Raw genomic sequence first — 18,467 nt, forward strand, 5'->3', positions numbered from 1 at the left:
CGTCCTAGTCACTAGGACATCTACGGGGATTACAAAGACAATTAATGTAACATGCACACAAAAACTTACAATACTAAGCCCAACCACGTGGGTGACAATACAGTCCTATCTAGGTGGAGCGCCCTCTAAGGGCAGTTGTAGGTGGGACCTCTGGTGATGACTGTTTCCCAAATCTTCGGAAGCTTAATGCAACTGTATTTGTTAAGATTTAGTTGGTTTTTGAGAGCTGCTGCTGCTTCTAAGAAAAGTCTCTCTTTCTTGAATTTGCTGTGGTGGAGCATGGTGGTTTTCTTCCATGATACTCTGTGGGTGGTGTCCAAAACATGGTCAGCCAAGCCTGAATGGCCATAGTTGTGTTTAACGATGTATGACTTGTGTTCCTCTAGGCGGATGAATGCTGATCTGCCTGTCTGTCCAAAGTACACAAGCTTACAGGAACAGGGTACTTTACAAAGTAGGCGAAAAAAAAAAGGGCTTTTTTTATTTTTTTTTATTTTATGGGAAATAAGGCAGAACTGTGTTTTGCAGGTGTCGAAACTGACAAGGTTATCCAAGCCCATCGGAGAATGGTTTGGAGATCAGAATTTAGGTTTGCAAAGGTTGCTGCTCTGTTAGTTGTGATTTGTTTGGTGCAAGGTTTGTCAAATGAAAAGGAAGAATGTAGTGTACTGTCGTTGGCAAAACTCTACTGGATATAATGGATTGGTAGTCAACTGGAACAGGTCATTGATGTACAGAAGAAACAGGGTGCATGAAAGGGCAGAACATTGTAGGAATGCCAGCATTAGCTGCATAATTTGAGCTAGAGAACTATCACCAGCAATGTGTGCAGCCAGTGAGAAAACTGGCCACCCAGTTGCAGAAGGCACAGGACAGACTAAACGATGAAAGATAACTTAATAGGCTCTTAATATATTATACCCAGTCAAACGTTCTGGAAATATCTAGTGCAACCACTTGGAATTTGCCAATTTTTTCCATGGTGCTTATTCAAGTATGTGTGACATAGGTGAGCAGACACCTGTTGAATGGCACTGGCAAAATCCATACTGGCAGTTAATTATTAGTTGAGTACGTTGAAGATTGACTGTCCATGGTTCTCTCCATTGCTTTACAGAAGACTGAGGTGTGGGAGAGAGAGATTGGGTGATAGTTTGATAGTAAGGATGTCACCCTTTTTGGGAATAGGTCAGACATGGGCTAATTTCGAGGCATAGGGTTTGGCACAGAATGTGTGCAGACAGGGAGAGAACAAAAGATCATCCCTGGAAGTTATATAAGGCAAGTGTGAGCAAAGGGAGTGAGGAGCAGTTTTTTTTTTTTTTTTTTGCATCGAGAGTGGTAAGTGATCAGAATGCATTGCCTGAGAGTGTGGCAAGTGTAGAGACAGTTAATATATTCAATGCTTTCACAACCTCTGAAAGAATTAAACACTTATGTGGTTGTCTTTTAATCTTCTTTTCTTTTTTAAATATCAGTGATCACTGATAGTACTTGGTGCTTTAAGAATTGCACATTAAATTTGGTATTCAATGAAGAAATTAACTACAGATATTGGAAAAGTAAGGTGCAAGTATTCATAAAAAATAATACATTGCAGACTCTGTAGTCAGTACCCATGACAAAGTGAAAGAAAGCAAACTATGTCCAGAGAAAAATTATATCAAAAGATTTATCTCCTATGGCATTTTTTGACACTTAATGAAACAAAAAAAGTTTTTTGAGTTGCTATTAAGTTTTGAAAAATATAAAATTTTTTTTTATGAATTTTCATTCAAATCAAGTAAAATTGTTTCATTTTCTAAAATAAAATTTTGCAGATATCAGTACTGCTAGAGTTTTTCAAATGGTAAATTATTATTATTATTATTATTTTTTTTTTTTTTTTTTTTTTTTTTTTTTCCCCTTGACATAACAAGTGTATGTCATTAATAAACTTCTGTTTATTACTGACATAAACTTGTTAGCCTTATTACATTTTTGAGAATTCTCAATACTCGGTGGTAGCACTTTAGAAATTTTATATTGTTACTGAGTTTATATGCTACAAATGCATCAAATAAAAATAAATACATAAAAGTATTCTTAACTATTTCATATCACAAAAGTGAAAATAGGTCACAGAGATAAAATAATTGTACCCAGCATTTTAATGCTAGGTCACTGCAACTCAGTTTACATAATATATGTATAATAATATAATAATCATAACTACTAATATAATAAACATTTATTTATTTATAAGCAGGTTTATCACAGAAAACTAGAAGATTGCTAGTGAATTCAATTAATACATTCAAAACAGATCTTGTTCCTTCAGGAATAAATTTTTTACATTATGCAATACTACGAAACATTTATTTGTACTAAGTAAAAAAATAAAGTGATACGTACCTGGACCATTTAATAAAATAAACATTGTGAAAAACGGAGCTGTAACCACAAAGATTCCAATATAAAAGGCAAAAGCTGGACGACGCAACTTCATGATGACAGCATTCTTTCTACATCACCCCTTTCTGATGCTGAAATTTCTAAGTAGCTTACAATGAAATATTGATAATAACAATTCTTTAAACACTGTTTTTTGTTTGTTTGTTTTCGAATTGAAATGTTAAGAAAATGATACTCCCATTTCATAGCAACGTACTGTACAATTTCGTCGACATGCATCAAAATCCTTTTCTATTTTGATTATCTTGTGACCAAGCATTTTGTTTAACATATTAACACATCGCTTTTTCACAGTAGGCACAAATAAAGATTTAAACTATTATATAAAAGAAATACCTTCGTATACTATTTATCCTCTTAATATCATTTGTATATGTACAATTCCTAATATTATAATATACAAAACTTTCAGAAAACGTCTGTTGCATGTTGTAGCACCTTGACGGCAGAAACCTGCTACACAAACTACTGCCGTCTTTCGCAAGCTTCAAATTCGTTCATTTCGCCATCTCGATTTTTACTTTATATACTACCAAAAATATATTATATATAAATAAATTAACAGGCGTATGTATACAAGAATCAAAAACATCTACAGCATAGTTGCGACATGCAATAAATTATAAATTTCAAATTTATATTTAATGAAACGAAATTATTATTATTATTATTCCTGATACCTCCAAGGAGTGCGAAGACTCATCGCGGGAGGACATCTTCAACTGTCTCTACACCTTACCTCTACTACGAATCAACGCCATCTACCGCCCACCTCCAACACCACCACAACTAGTAATTTTTGTCTGTAAATTGCGTGTGTTCTGAAGGGCCGATTTGTATGTATGCGGGATGAAAAACCCGAGTTTCCGGGAGAAAAAACCCTGCTACCTCCGTATGAGATCGGCTAACTCACCATCGATTGAAATCGACCAGATAAAGATTCCTCCCGTCGCGACGAGAATCGAACTTAGGCCAATTCCAATCGAAGGGCGCAATGTACCGTCGTTCTTCCAATTGCGCTACGGAGGCAAATCATCAAGGAATGAATGGGAAAAAAAAAAAAGTTCAAGTGAACTAAAGCTATAGATCGTACTTTGAATTCAAGAATGAAAATTGCTAATTTGCGTAAAAAAGTAATCATGAAAGTTTTCATGATTAATTTTTTTTTTGTACCTTAAGTAGGAGAGAAAGTAGGACAGCTCAACAAACATGGTTTAAAGCCTTCCTTAAAAAATGGGGAAAAAATTAGAACGGTATAGTAAAAAACTGGGAAAGGTCTGGTGGAGGAGAACTACGGTCATCCCTGAAGATTGAGCAGGTATAGTTAACAAGCATATGAGACTTTTTACTTTGAGAATATGAAGGAGTGGAACATGGTGCAGTGTCTGTTGCGGGTGCCATGAATGTGAATGAGTTTTAAACTAGGCATCATAAATATTGCGTGAGTATTGGATAGCGCTTAGCATAACGTTTATGCCTCTATCGATGAGTCTACGGCTTAATTATATTCATTTAGAGGTGTCGTGTATAACTAATGATAATAACAAACCACCTCACTTCATGTACTAATACCACAGATTTTGAATGCACAGTCATTCCGAAGACCAATTTACATAGTCGCATCTCTTTAGTTTCTAGAACATTTTATTTCATGGTCTGTTTGGAATTAGAAACAAAATTTTTTTTGTGAATTATTTGAAAACAATAACACTATTTTGTCATTGACCAAGCGTATCATCTTATCACATTCTAAAAATTCACAAATTGTAAAAAGAAAAAAAATCTAAAATCAGCGAAATCTAATAATTAATTTACTAATTTAATAAGAGAAAAGGCTATTTTACCGGCGAAATTGTTAATAGAATTTTTTTATTAATAATTAATTTATTATATCCGATAACGCGTTTACTTTCCAATTAAGAGTAACAGAGAACGTTGTAGTGTTATCTACAGTATATTTTGTAGATAGAAAGGGTTAATCTCAACTAACTATTCAGATATAGCATGCCCCAGAGTGTCACTAATTTTGAACAGTTGCGGTAAAAAGAGGTAGATAGTTCGTCCATCTAGTGGTCACTAACGGAATAAATTATTGCACATATACTAACGCAATTGGTAGTTGTGGACACAAATGACATAAAAAAGTGAAAAAATGTTGATAGAGACATGAGAAAGTTGTTGCAGCAGGTAAATGATAATAGCGTTCTTGGAAATTCTTTGCTCAGATATGATAACAGGTGAATTGAGAACGAAAGAGGAGATAATGAATGGTAAGATGGGCTGAGTTGTGTGGGACACGGGGGGGGGATTCAGTTTGTAAATCTCTGGAGTAAATTTTAGGGAAAGCTGAAATGGCTTAGAATTGACGGATTGCATTTGAAAGGGTTTATTGTTGGACATTTAAAAAGGCGCAGAATCAAGAAATTAATTTAGCAAATGATCAGAGTATGCTTGTGAGCAGGACAGCACAGCTAAACGAATTGTACGACAGAAAGAAGATAGATACGTGGTTGAAGAGGTGTTTGAAGTAGAACAAAGTGATGGAATGCATAAAGGTGAGGATGAGACAAGTATGAATGGAAATCATAGTCAGATGAGGGAAACAGGAGTGCTCAGACTGAAGAGACAGTTGTGGTTTAGCAATTAGAACAGAGAACATTGGTACTGGAAGAATGGCCTCAAAGACACAGGAATTTGTATACAAATGTAAGGAGTATTTGAAATAAGAGAGCTGAGTCTGATGCATTGGTTGAGTCAGTATGTCCAAAGATAATTAGTATAACTGAAAGTTGATTGTCTATAAAGGATGTGATATTGGGAATAGAAATGGAAAAATATACAATTTTCTGGAAGGTGAAAAGCGGAGGGGAGGAATTGCTAGTAATGACTGTAGACGAATTGTGTCCACAAAGTGTAAAAGTTAATAGTACATGCACAGATTTTGAATCTGTGTGGTATGAACGTGATTGTAGGATGCTGTTATAGCCAAGGGAATGTATAAAATAATCATTGTGATATGTTTACGCAAATTAGTTGGGCATGTAAAAAGAAGGTGATTCTGATGGAGACGTTAATTATAAGAATATAGAATGGAAGAAGGGGGACAGTGTATGGGAACAAGGAAAGTGAGATTGTTAACTTCATGAGAGATAACTATCTTAAACAGCATGTGACTGAAGCAAATAGAAGCTTTAATGTTTTGAATTTGGTGATAAATTACAAAGAATTAGTTGTTCGTGAACTCTTAATACTACCACTGGTTGGTGAGAGTGATAATGAGGTAGTCGTTTGTGGAGTAATGAAACAAGAAAAGATTACTGCTAAAAACTGATATGTGTTGAAGCATGTGGTGGTTAATTATGGGAAGCTCTGTTGTTAATTAGCATCAATATTTTGGATGGATGAAATGCACAGAAAATATATTAACAGTGCATGGAAATTTATAAGGCAGTATCTGATACAAGCAATATATAACCGAATACCAAGGGTTAAACGAGTAAATAGAGCAGAAGTGAAAATGTTGAAGAGTGAAATCAAGCAAACTGTGTAGGAAAAGAAAAGAAAAGGCTAGGGAGGAGGTACAACACGGTATTGATCAGATTTATGAAGAATACAAAGTGCTGACTAGGAAGGTGATGAGCATGGTAAAGAAAGAAAAGGTGTGGTATGAGAGGAGATTGGCTGCTCAGGCCAAGGTTAATTCAAGACAATTTTTCTGCTATATGACAAGCAAGAAAAAGAATAATTATGGCTGGTTAACACTGGTAGATAGTTATAGCAACTAAGTGACCATTGCAAAGGATATAGTGCAATTATTGAGCGAGCACTTTATTAACATATACTATTCTGGTGTAAATATGCCATGCAATATACAGAAGGGAAACAAGTATAAGGAGAACTGAAAGTAAAAGACCAAGATGTGCACCAAGTGTTGATTTTGTTAAATGTTAATAACGCTGTGGGAATGGATGACATACCTCGTATTTTTAAGGAATGTGACCGACATTTAGCTATGTCCTTGGCATGGTTGTTGAATGACAGTATTGCAGTGGGTAGGTTTCCAAAGGAGTGTAAAGAAGTCAAAATAGTACCATTCCAAAACAGAAGTTTCCAAATATTCACCAGTCTGTATAACTGCAGTTGTAGATAATGTGTTGATGAGAATGATTAGAATTACAATACGGTATTGGGTTGATGGACATGGCATTCTTTATGATCGTCATCATGGATCTGTAAAGGATAGGTCTTCTTTTAGCGATTTGCTTTCATTTCATGACAAGGTAACGAGTGTGTTAGATAAGGGAGAATCATTTATAGTGATATTCTTGGACTTTGCAAAAGCGTTTGATAGATCACCAAAAGTTGGCGTATAAGCTATGGATGATTGGAATGATAGTATTGGTTTGGGTGGATCGGAGGTTGGCTTTATCAACGATTATGAAGCATCAGAGTCTCAAAAATGAAGGTAACCAGTGATGAATTGCAGGGTTCTGTTTTTGATCTCCTGCTAATTAAGTTCTTTGTAAATGATAAATCATGTAGAGTGACTGAGGTTCTTCACATGTTTGCTGAAGATGCAAAGTTGGGGAGAATTATAAGTAGCACTGCTGATGTTAATTCTCTTCAGGAAGATCTGAAAATACTTGACTTGGACAAAGGAGTGGGGCTGTAGTTTTAATATTAATAATTGCAAGATAATACATTTTGGAGTGCAGAAATATAAGGTTGTTTAGTATATTGATGATGCTGTACTGCAGGAGGCGGATAAGATTCGAGAGTGTTCAATGAATAATTGATTTATTAGTATTCAGCAGTAAGAAAAACAATTGCTTCATTAGCACAATCAGAAAAGTAGGCTGTCCAATAACTGCCATATTTCCCCAACGACAACGAGAGTTAACAATGACAAGTTCCCCCCGGCTGAATTACACAACAGAAGTCTAGTCCAAAGGTCTCCGAGATCAGTCACGCACTCGCATACCCTGTCCTACAACAATGCCATGAGCCATTATATGAAGAGGTGGACAAGCCATATTTCGAAAGCAAAAGCTTTAACTAAACATACTGAATGGCCCTGACCACAATGCCAAGAAAAACGGAAATGCAAAAATCAATCGCAAAAAAAATCGCCTTGCAAAATTTAAAACACATTACAAGAACGAAAGGGTCAAAGAAGTGCTTGGAACTGTGCGTGCTATCAAATCTAATCTGTTAGCAGTAATGAAAGAGCAGCAAATTCTTATGCGCGAGAGGAAGAGTTGAGAAAAGATGTGAAAACCGAAGGCTTACCATAGGTATACGGTTTTGAACGGAACAGTACCGTGTTTTGCCACTTTCCCCGGCCGTCCCAACTTTTTAATAAAAATGTCAGTTTTGTCCCATTTTTAATAAAAACTATAAATATTCTTTAGTATTGGTTAATCATAAATTATTATTCATAACCTATAATCATATATCAATATTACGGATACCAGTAATTAGTATAACCATGGAGTCGCATTGTTCGATACTAAATATCGATATCTGCAGTGAGTTATTCAGAGAAAATAAAAAATACATGTTGGCAACACTTGCGGGTCTAAGACGCGGCGTCTGTTCTGCTGTAGCGTTAGTTTTGTTTTGCCTGTATGATAACCAGTGGCTTTGATATTCAATGCTAGTGGTTTAAATTTCTAAAAATAAACAAATCAGCTAACGCCTTTTATTCCCTTATAGGGAGTAGGCGAGGCCTACTCCCTATAAGGAAGTAGGCTTTTGGAGGCTGAGTGAACAGTTCAATCTCTACCGGTAGCCATCCAGAGATAGCTGACCCATGTCTGTCACTAATTATAGCAGCCACCGATGAAGAGGCTGGCAAACAAGTGCTGCCATCTCTTGGTACCTAACCTTAACAAGATATGTTATGTCTGAAATAATGTGGGTACTACGGATGATTTTCTTGAGTTTACGGGATAAAAAAAGCCCTAGTTTCCGGAAGGAAAAACACGCTTGGCTGTGCCAGAGATCGACTAACTCTGGAATCCGTCGAAGAAAGACTTAGAAAAAGTTCCTCCAGTCGGCGACTAGACTTGAACTTAAGTCTGACTTCGAGCGACCAAACGCAGAGGATGCAAGCACAACTTCCAGTGATATTTATTAAAGTTTGAAGTCTTGTTTTTTAAAGTTTTAAGTCTATCGTTGCAATGTCAAAGAAGCGAAAGTGCAGTTTTAATGAGATCTCCAGAAAGAAATCAAATTTATTAAATAAACAAACTGTGTAGTGATGGAAGAATGCCAACATTGAAAGGTTCATTCTTCCGTTGCTCATGAGGCAGAAGCGACATCAACCAACATATACGTAGCCAGAAGCAAGAATGATGAAAAGACTCTGGCTTAAGTTAAAAACATCACCTCGTTTATGGTGAGACGTAATGGTGATAGTGAAAGCGATAAAATTGCAGAAAGTGAAGTTCTTGTTGCTTATCATACTTTGCTTCACGGCCAAAGTTTTCGCGCAAATGATTGCTTGTCGACATTGATAAAAAAAATTTATGAACCAAAACTTTCTTCAGTATGTACCAAATCATAATCAATAATTACCAACATTTTATCACCATATATATTGGGCGAGGTAATAGAGGATTTGAATAAAACAAAAAGCATTACAGTCAGTTTAGATGCATGAAACAAAAACGACATCAAACGTTTTCCAATCGTTGTGCGGTACTTTTTCCAAATTATGGTGTTTTTCAAGGCAAAATTATAGACTTTATTTCCTTATCTGGTAAAGCCTTCGACCTGCAGTGTGCTATATTGAAGGAAGGTAGTGACAAATTTGCCCAACAAAACAAATTTGTTGCTTTGTGCAAGAACACCAATTTTGGTGGTTGCAAAAGACTTGGCAAAAATAATGGGTGGCAAAAACTTGAAACTGAACTGAAGAGCCAGATTATCGGTATTGGTTGCGAGGCATACATTATATACAATTGTTTCCAGTGTGCTGTCCGCTGGTTACCAATTGATATTGAATGTTTTGCAGTGAAAGTATACAAATACACAGTCAGAGTTGAAGAACTGAATAACTTTTGTTAACAATTTAGTAATTGTTCCTTTGCAGAACAATTACTAAATTGTTAGAGCATGAGTATATAAGTTTTTTTTTCTTTGGGTCCATCAATTGACAGAATTTTAATCATGTTTGATGGGCTTCGTTCTTATTTTCTTTCTCAAGAAAAATGCCATGTTATGTTGCGAAAATTGTTTTTAGATCCATAATTGAAATTGTGGTTGCCATTTGCAAGAGATCAAGTGTCTACTTTCCAAACATACATTAGCTTAATTGAAAAAGATAATACTTCAGCTACAGAAGTAGCCACGAACACTGAAATTCTTTCAAGCAATTTATAGTCCAGAAAAACTAAAGTGTTTGTAACTACTGATGTCAAAAAACTGAAAATATCAGTAGATTCAGGAGAAATTAATGAGGCTAAGTTTTTTGAGGTAGTTCAATTTCTATTAAACCAGCTTAGGGTATGTCAATAAGTGGAAGTGCAGTTTAGGAAACACTGAGAAGTTCAAGTGGGTGCTACTAAGGAAGACACCTGAATGGAAAGAAATACAGGACAGCCTGAATGAGAAACTTACCACACGCACAGAAACTGAAGAAACTCGTGTATTCGATTAGTGGACCCTCATAAAATCTATAATTGTCAGGCAGTTGGATACATGGAATAAAGAATACATTCCTTAATATGATAGATGTTTTATCTGAAATGAGTGAATAACGCCTAGACCTTCACGACTTTTGTAATATTGTAGAGTTTATTCTTTGTCTTGAAGGAGGTACAGCACCTGTTGAGATAATATTTTCTGTTACGAACAGTATGCGGTTAAAGAAGAAATCGAAATTAAGTGTTAAGAAAATGAGGGCTATGTTAATTGTAAGACAAAATTGTGTCGTGGGGTATGAGAATTTTTTTGATAAGGTTTTGAAAGTCCGAAAGTTGCTGCGTAAGATCACTTCTTCGGAGAAATATTCATGGTGCGATCGTGGCGAAATACAGTCCCCCCTCTACATCTACTTAAATTTTTGTATGGGTTTTGTCACTGAAGAATAATGGTAAGCTCAATATATTTATGTAATATTTTTTTTATCGTCTTACTTTTTCGTAAATACAGAATATTACATAACACCCATTCCGTTTTTGCCATCCCAATGTTCAGTTTTTGTCTCAAGGAAAGATGGTCAACCTAGATAACCCTCAAATCTCAAATGTAAAATGTCTTGTAAGAAAAATGGAAATAAGAACTACAAATTGATGGGATGTCTAAAGTGGGGGTCAGGAGATTTGGACTATCTAATACAATCGATTGGTACAGCAATCATCTTACCGGTCACGACCACTATCTTTGCTTCTATAAATCGAGGACCACAACGCAATAAAGATAGACCACCGCTCGTGTAATTTCATGTGAACCGATCTAACCAGTCTCCCAGAGTAGTGCTTAACCCTCTCAATACTACAGAGAGCAAGTTTAACACCATTTGCTCACACTAATATGGCTAAAGAAAATCCCGCCAAACATAATCAACAGGAAATCGTTAACTGTTTTGTAATAGAATCTTTAAATAATTGGAAAGACAACATTTATACAAATTTTGAAATCACCATACTATATATTAACATAAGCATAAAGAAATAATGACTTACGCTATCAACACTGCTCAACAATCCCATGACTTATATCAATGTTCTCATCTTGATCGAAGTATCTATATGCGATGCAGAAGGGTCTACATATAACATTAACAGTTACCAGTCCTACACACTATGTGGACTACATAAAAGAGGAGGCGGCATTATCTCATTTGTAAATGAAAAGCACAGTGTTACCGAATCCATAACCACTTTCAAACATGCAGAAACATTACTTTTGGAAATCACTACTAACTACAGCTACAAATACATGATAAACAATATACAGACCCAATATACCAGTTGCTAGAAGTCCAGTAAGTAACTTACTTACTGGACTTCTAGCAACTTTGATTAGTCAATATTTATCACGGCACCAACTTCTGCCTATTGAATAAAAGGGATGTTGCAGAAAATCCAGAGAAACAAAATTAACAAGTGCCAGTTGTTAATTGACAAAATTATTTTCACAAATTCGAAAAGACGAAAAGCGAAAAGCCAACTTATGTACATCATCGACTGACTTCCAGAAATCATTCAACACTTGCCATATAGCTGGATTAAAAATGCTTAGAAATTTTTGAGAGAGTAAAAACATCAAAAAAAATTCCTAACAGCTGACATGCTCACTTGGAAAACAAATACTAATCAATAGAGATAATCTGGGTACAGTGAATATCAAGAGAGGAATTTTTCAAGATGACTCACAATCACCTCTACTGTTCATTCCAGCATTCATTGCTCGAACGTTAATTCTAGAAAAACGAGGATACATAAAAGCAACCAGGAAAAATATCTCATTTGTTATACATGGATGACCTCAAACAATGCGGAAAAATAATCCAAGGAATTTGAGTAACTGCTCAATACAGTGTTGACAGGCAGGTTATTGGGCGGTAATTACTTGGAACAGCTCCTTGCTTATTGTTAAATATAAGAACTGTCCTTTCTGTTGCCATCAAGTTTTCAAATGAGCCTGTTTGCAATAGGTTGTTCAATTGTTAAACTAGTCGAGCATAAGTAGAGGGCAATTATTTGAGCCAATATCCATACAGTTCATCTGTACTTGGTGTACTCCGGTTCTTCGTTTTCTTTGCTTGTCTTTGGATGATTTCTGTGTTTATGACAAGGTCTTCCATCTGAGTATTGCCCAATTGTTTTTCATCATCTTTAATCTGTTAGCATTGTTATTAAATTCTTTTGGATTAACCCAAAACTGCTCTCAGAGCTTGAGTGTTTTTTCTGCGTTTAGGTGTTAGCACTGTGGTTGGATTTCTTCTCAGTATTTCGGTAAAACTGATGATGGTTGGTTCTAAACTGAATGTTTTGAATATTTATTTATTCTGCTTTCATAGAGAATAATCTTTTTTTTACAGAATTCTTTGTTTTGATTCTTCAGATACTTAAGTTATGAAATGTTTTTCAAGGTTGTATCACTTTACTAAATTGCTCTTGAGACTTTTAAATTATTAAATTGCTAACATATCATTTTGTGGTTACCTTTTTTTAGTTTATTCATCTATTTTATTGTATGACTAAGTTCTCTTGTAACTACAATATCAGTTGATTTGTTTCTGCAATTGTTTTTGTTGGAATTGTTTCTATTACCAAGTTGATGGTGTTCAGTACTGCAGGTAGATATTGTCTTCGGATTTGTTTCAGTGTCAGTAGTCGCTATCTTTCTTTGGGGTTCTGCATTTGTTCCATAATCATACATTTGTTCCATAATCATACGTCTAAGTTCTTGTTGTGTAGCATTTAAATGATCCTACTGGTAATTATTTGGCAAATTCAAGACATCTGCCTTATGTGTTTCTTCCATAGGTATTTTAGTTGCCTCAAGTTCTTCCTGAGATTCTTTGACAATCTGTCTTTGCAATTCTTCCAGTTCAACATCACTGAAAATTTTTTCTTACAATAAATCTTCATTGGTTCATTAATTGCTGCTCAATGACTCTTGTATCAGGAAATTTCCGTTTCTAAATCAAATAGGAGTACATTCCTTTTTTGTGCCCTAAAAATAATTACTAAATTTCTGTCGTTTTAATTGTTCTTCTTCCAGTAGCATTTCAGTCTTTGCCCTGGTTGTTCAGCAAAAGAATCTGAACTCTGTAGCTTATTAATTGCCCGATGCCTAAGAACTATAGCACCAAAAGCGGTGCTTGTGTTTTTTAGAGGTATATTATTAATGATAGCTGAAGAACTTCAATCAACAAAATAGAAGTTCAGCAGAATGTAGATCTTAGTGAAGTGGTTCATTTGACCTTGTATGCTGAGATAGAGGCCAAGGAAAAATATATTATTGGTTGCTGCTAGTCAACTGGGGTCCAGAAGAAATATGAACCACATGCATTGACAAATTATCACAATGAATGAGAACAAAACAATTATCATAGGAGACTTCAACGATGGGATGTAGACTGAAAGGAGGAAAGGGCTAATGACATAATGGAAATGGAATTTATATAGTCATAGAAGGATAATTACTTGAAACAGCACGTGATGAAGGGAACCAGGGATTTGGGAGTACTGAATCTGGTAATAGCATCAATCTATTTACAACTACAATAGGAACTTTACCTCTGACTGGGGAAAGGCACCATGCAGTCTTATCATGAGAGGTTGCATAACATGTTGAATTTTCAGTCTAGAAAAGGTTTATGGTAACTACAAAGGTGGCAATTATGACGTATTTAGGAAGCAACTTTGAGCAGGGTCATGGCACAAGAAGCTGCATGGAATGTATGTCGTTAATGGATGGGAGGTTCTCATGGATTGTTTGTGCAAGGTAATATCAAATAACATATCGAGGGTCATGAAAAATATACAGCAGGGATTAAAAGATTCCATAGCAATATAAAACATGAGCTGCAAAATAAGAAGCATTGGTGGAGGAATTTAAACAAAAACGGCATGCGTATGACCAATATCAAGCACAAGGAAGAAAAGTACTAAGTATGATAAGGTAGGCTAAATCAGATTTCGGGAGAAATTTACCTGAGCAGCTCAAAGTAAATCCAAAAGATTTTTTTTCGCTAAGTAGCAAGTAAAGGAAAGAATGATTATGGAAAGATACCATCACTCGCAGCTGTTGAAAGTTTATTTTTCACTTGGTTAGACTATAATAAATTTAGTTTAATCCTTTATTCAAGTGTGAGCAAAGAAAGTTTGCACCTGAAAGTATCTTCAGGACTGGGGTAAGGTAATACAACACCGGAAAACTCGTTGCAAATGTGGACCAAGTTAACATCACTCCTATCTCAGTATCTCCCATAATGCAAAACACATCTCCTTGTGGATATGTATAATGTTATGCATTAAGGGGTGGGTCACTACCCAGACTAGTTTCGACCTTTATTGAGGTCTCTTCAGTGGGAGCCAGGCCCAGACGTGGAGAAACCAGGAGGGTAATAGCAATAGCCAAGCCTCAGTTAGAAGTTCATTGGCTACAGCATTGCCAGTAATTTCAATGGGAGAAACCAGGCAGAAGCAATAGCAAGGTCATCTCTACCTATAGGAGTTTCCAAAAGGTGTGCCATCTTTTGGCAACTCCTATAGGTAGAGATGTCCTTGCTATTGCTTCTGCATGGAATCTCCACGTCTAGGCCTGGCTTTCACTGAAGAGATTTCAATAAAGGTCGAAACTAGTCTGCGTAGTGGCCCTTGCCTTAATGCATACCATTGTTCCAGTGGAAATTTGGATTAAAGGATGGCTGGCGGACAGATATCAAAGAGTGGTTTACGGAGGGGCTGAGTCCAGGAAAAGGCAAGTGACTAGTGGTGTACCTCAGGGCTCAGTTCTTGGTCCTCTATTGTTTAATTTGTACATCAATGATATTGGAAATACCTTGAATGGAAATATCCACTTGTTTGCTGATGATGCAAAATTGGGAAGAGCGATAATCAATTCAAATGATGTGGATATTTTACAGGATGACTTAAATAGGCTGACGCTATGGACTGAGGTAAATTGCTGTCAGTTCAACGTGGCTAAGTGTAAGGTGATGCACTTCGGGAGGATGACATCGCATGCTGTTTACTCTATTAACGGAACTGAACTGCAGGAAGTTGATGAGACAAGAGACTTGGGAGTTATTGTGGACAGAGAACTTAAGTTTAAAGGGCATATTGCTAAGATTGCCAAAACATCACATCAAATTACATGGTTGTTGAGGAACACACTAACAAGCAGGGATAGGGAAGTTATTATTCCACTCTATAAGGCATTAATAAGGCCGCCTTTGGACTATTGTGCACAGATCTGGTCGCCAGGATTTCTTGGTGTTGCGGAAGTGGTAGAGAGGATTCAGAGGTGGGTTACAAAGATTGTTGCAGGTCTGTGGGATGTTCCCTATGAGGATAGATTGATGATCTGTGGGCTCCAAAAACTAGCTGATAGACGTAGGAGAGGAGATATGATAGAGGTATTTAAATTGTTAAAGGGATTTTACAGGATTGATACTGATGATATTCTTAAGACCAATGCAGGATGTGAGAGAACGAGGGGCCATCCCTGGAGATTGTGTAAGAGTGTGGTTAACAAGGGTGTTAGGACTAGATTTTTTACTTGGAGGGTTGTGAATGGGTGGAATGCTTTGCCAGAACTGGTTGTGAATGCTTCAACTGTGAATGAATTTAAGGAGAGGTATGACAGGTATTGTGTAAATAATGGTTAGTGTATCAATGTCGGGTCTCCCGCGATGAGTCTTTTGACTGCATGGAGACACCGTTAAAATAATAATAATAATAATAATAATAATAATAATAATAATAATAATAATAATAATAATAATAATAATAATAATTACACATATCAGCAAGGAGATGTGTTTTGCATTATGGGAGATACCGAGATAGGAGTGATGTTAGCTTGCTCCACCTTTGCAACGAGTTTCCCGTTGTTGTACTACCTTACCCCAGTCCTGAAGATTCTTTCAGGAGCAAACTTTGTTTGCTCACTCTTGGATAAAGGATTAAACTAAATTTATTATATTCGCAGCTGATGGTAGGAAAGTGACAGACTCAGAAAAAATAGTTCAGTTACTAAGTGATCCCTTTGGAAGGGTATATCATCCATATGGATGATATACCCTTCTTTGCAGTTACTCACGTAACAGAGATGATGTGAGCATTGAGGCAGATGAACTGGAGACACTCGTTATATTGAAAGATATCAATGTGAATACAGCAGCGGGCCTGGAACGTATGTCATTTCGTGTGCTATGAGAAAGTGAAAGTGAACTTGCAGTGCTTCTGTGAAGTTGTTTAATCAAGGTCTCAGGTCTAGCAAAGTTCTAAGGGAGTGGAAAGAGGTTAAGATAGTTCCATTACATAAAGGTGACTCTAAGACAGAAATAGCAGATGGCTGATCAATTAGTATCTCTGATGTGGTGGTTCAAGTATTGGAAATGTTGGTTAAAAGTAAAATTCAGGAATGGGTGGATAGGAATATGATACGCTATAAGTGGCAACAGAGCTTTGTAAAAGGTAGGTCCCGCCTCGATACTTTATTGGCATTTCATAATAATGTAACTGCGTAATTGGATAAAGGTAATCGCCACTCTCTGATACCTCATGGAAAATTAATATATAAGTTGGAGAAAATGGGGGATGGATATGAGATTGGTGGCATGGACAAGGGGGGGGGGATGATAGATATCCGAGGATAGCGTGTGTGTGTGTGGTCGAGTGGAATCAAGGTGAACGATTAGTGGAAAATAAGTAGTGGAGTGCCCCAGGGTTCTGTAGTATGACCATTACTCTTTAATTTTTTTACATTAATGATATAGTAGAATATATGAAGGGAGATATTCAATTGTTTGCCAATGATGCAAAACTGGAGAAAGCAATAGTTGAAAAAGGTGACATACAGTAGATATTTTGCAGGATTATTTCCATAACTGGCTCCGTAAACTAAGTACATCGGTTATCAATTTGGTGTTGAAAAATGGAAAGTAATTCAATATCCATTCATCCATCAGTGGCTTTAACAGGCACTAAGCGCCCATAGATTTCTTGGATTTCCTAATCATATTACGGGGATTGGGCGGTTACCCCCTTTTCCTTCAAGCATTCTTGTCTGTCAATTGTATATGTTCTACTGGCCGCTGGCTTGTCTGTTTTGAGGGACGAAAACTCCGATTTTCGGGGAAAACCATCTACCCCCCCCCACGAATGAGACCAGCTCTCTCACCTTTAGTTGAAAGAAACCAGATGAAGGTTCCTCACGTCATGCACGGGAATCGAACCCAGGTCTTTCCGATCAAAGGGCTTCGTCTATACCGACTGAGCTACAGAAGCTGGGTAATGCAATATAACTCATATAATTCAGGAAAAGGTCTGTGTAGGTCAGTAGAGATAGTACGTGCCTTCCACTGACGCTCGAAGAGAGCACCGTAAGTTCAATTCTAGTCGCGACTAGAGGAATTTTCACTGAGCCTTTTTATGACCGGTTCCCAGAGATAGGGAGTCGATCTCTGGCACGAGAAAGATTTTTTTTTCTCTCGGAAACTCTATTGTTCCTCCCGTAAAACTCAAGAACATCGACTGTAGAAAATCCACACTATTTTCAGACAGTAAACATAGTGTTAGGATTAGGGACCACGAGATGGTGGCTCTTGTCAGTCGCCTTTCTTCACTGGATGCCATATGTAATCAGTAATAGTCTTGGACCAGCTATCTCTGATTGGTTACCAGTAGAGATTGAACTGTCTCCTGAGTCTCCATAAGTTAAACAAGGATAAATGGCCTCGCCCACTCCCTATATGGGAATAAATGGCTTTAGCTGTTTGTTTTTTTTTTAATTCAGGAAACATTTTTTTCTTCGAATTCACAATGAATCCAGTATAGATCTATTTGGAACTATATCCTTCACTATTGATAATCAAATAGAAAAACACACGATCATATTTAAAAGGCTGCCTACAATTTATTACTGGAAGAAACGTCTGGATTAAGGGATTGATGCGACTTAAAACTAAGAATGACTAAACACTGCATCATAGGGCTCTCAAAACAAATAAAACTTGTCTGTGGGAGCATTTTAAAAGTTAGGTAACTTTAATCGATGCCCTGTAACTCAGTAAGAAGGCTTTGTTGCGCACTCATACATACAAATACACCAGCGTTTCTAAGACTGACTGAGTTTCTAAAATTAAACTACTTGTCTTTCTGCTTTCATTTCTCTATCGCTTTATGCTTTTTTATTTTTATTTTTAAATTTTAAACACAGAGAGATGCTGTTGATTGAAACATGTTGGACATGCCGCTACAATAGCGTACCGTTACTCCTTACTCCTATATTATGATATCTTCGCATCTTTTCAACCTAATCATTGA

General features: G+C 36.4%; 1 protein-coding gene across 2 annotated transcripts in view; it reads right to left on the reverse strand.

The window, feature by feature from the left end:
• Positions 1-3,460, reverse strand: part of LOC150105765 (alpha-1,3-mannosyl-glycoprotein 4-beta-N-acetylglucosaminyltransferase B-like) — a 305,129-nt gene extending 301,669 nt beyond the window's left edge. Inside the window, exon 1 of one of the 2 annotated variants that reach the window (XM_090393561.1) lies at positions 3,135-3,460. Coding sequence is in view for 1 of the 2 variants with exons in the window: in XM_090393560.1 (XP_090249686.1) it covers positions 2,395-2,488 (94 nt within the window). In the remaining variant the exon portion in view is untranslated. Of the gene's footprint in view, positions 1-2,394; positions 2,945-3,134 lie in introns of those variants that run through there. The other variant, XM_090393560.1, reaches the window with a different exon arrangement.
• Positions 3,461-18,467: the final 15,007 nt, after the last annotated feature.

This window comes from Typopeltis vanoorti, chromosome 6 (assembly GCF_054136105.1).
Source record: "Typopeltis vanoorti isolate ZY-2024b chromosome 6, IOZ_Tvanoo_1.0, whole genome shotgun sequence".
Classification (NCBI taxonomy): domain Eukaryota; kingdom Metazoa; phylum Arthropoda; class Arachnida; order Uropygi; family Thelyphonidae; genus Typopeltis; species Typopeltis vanoorti.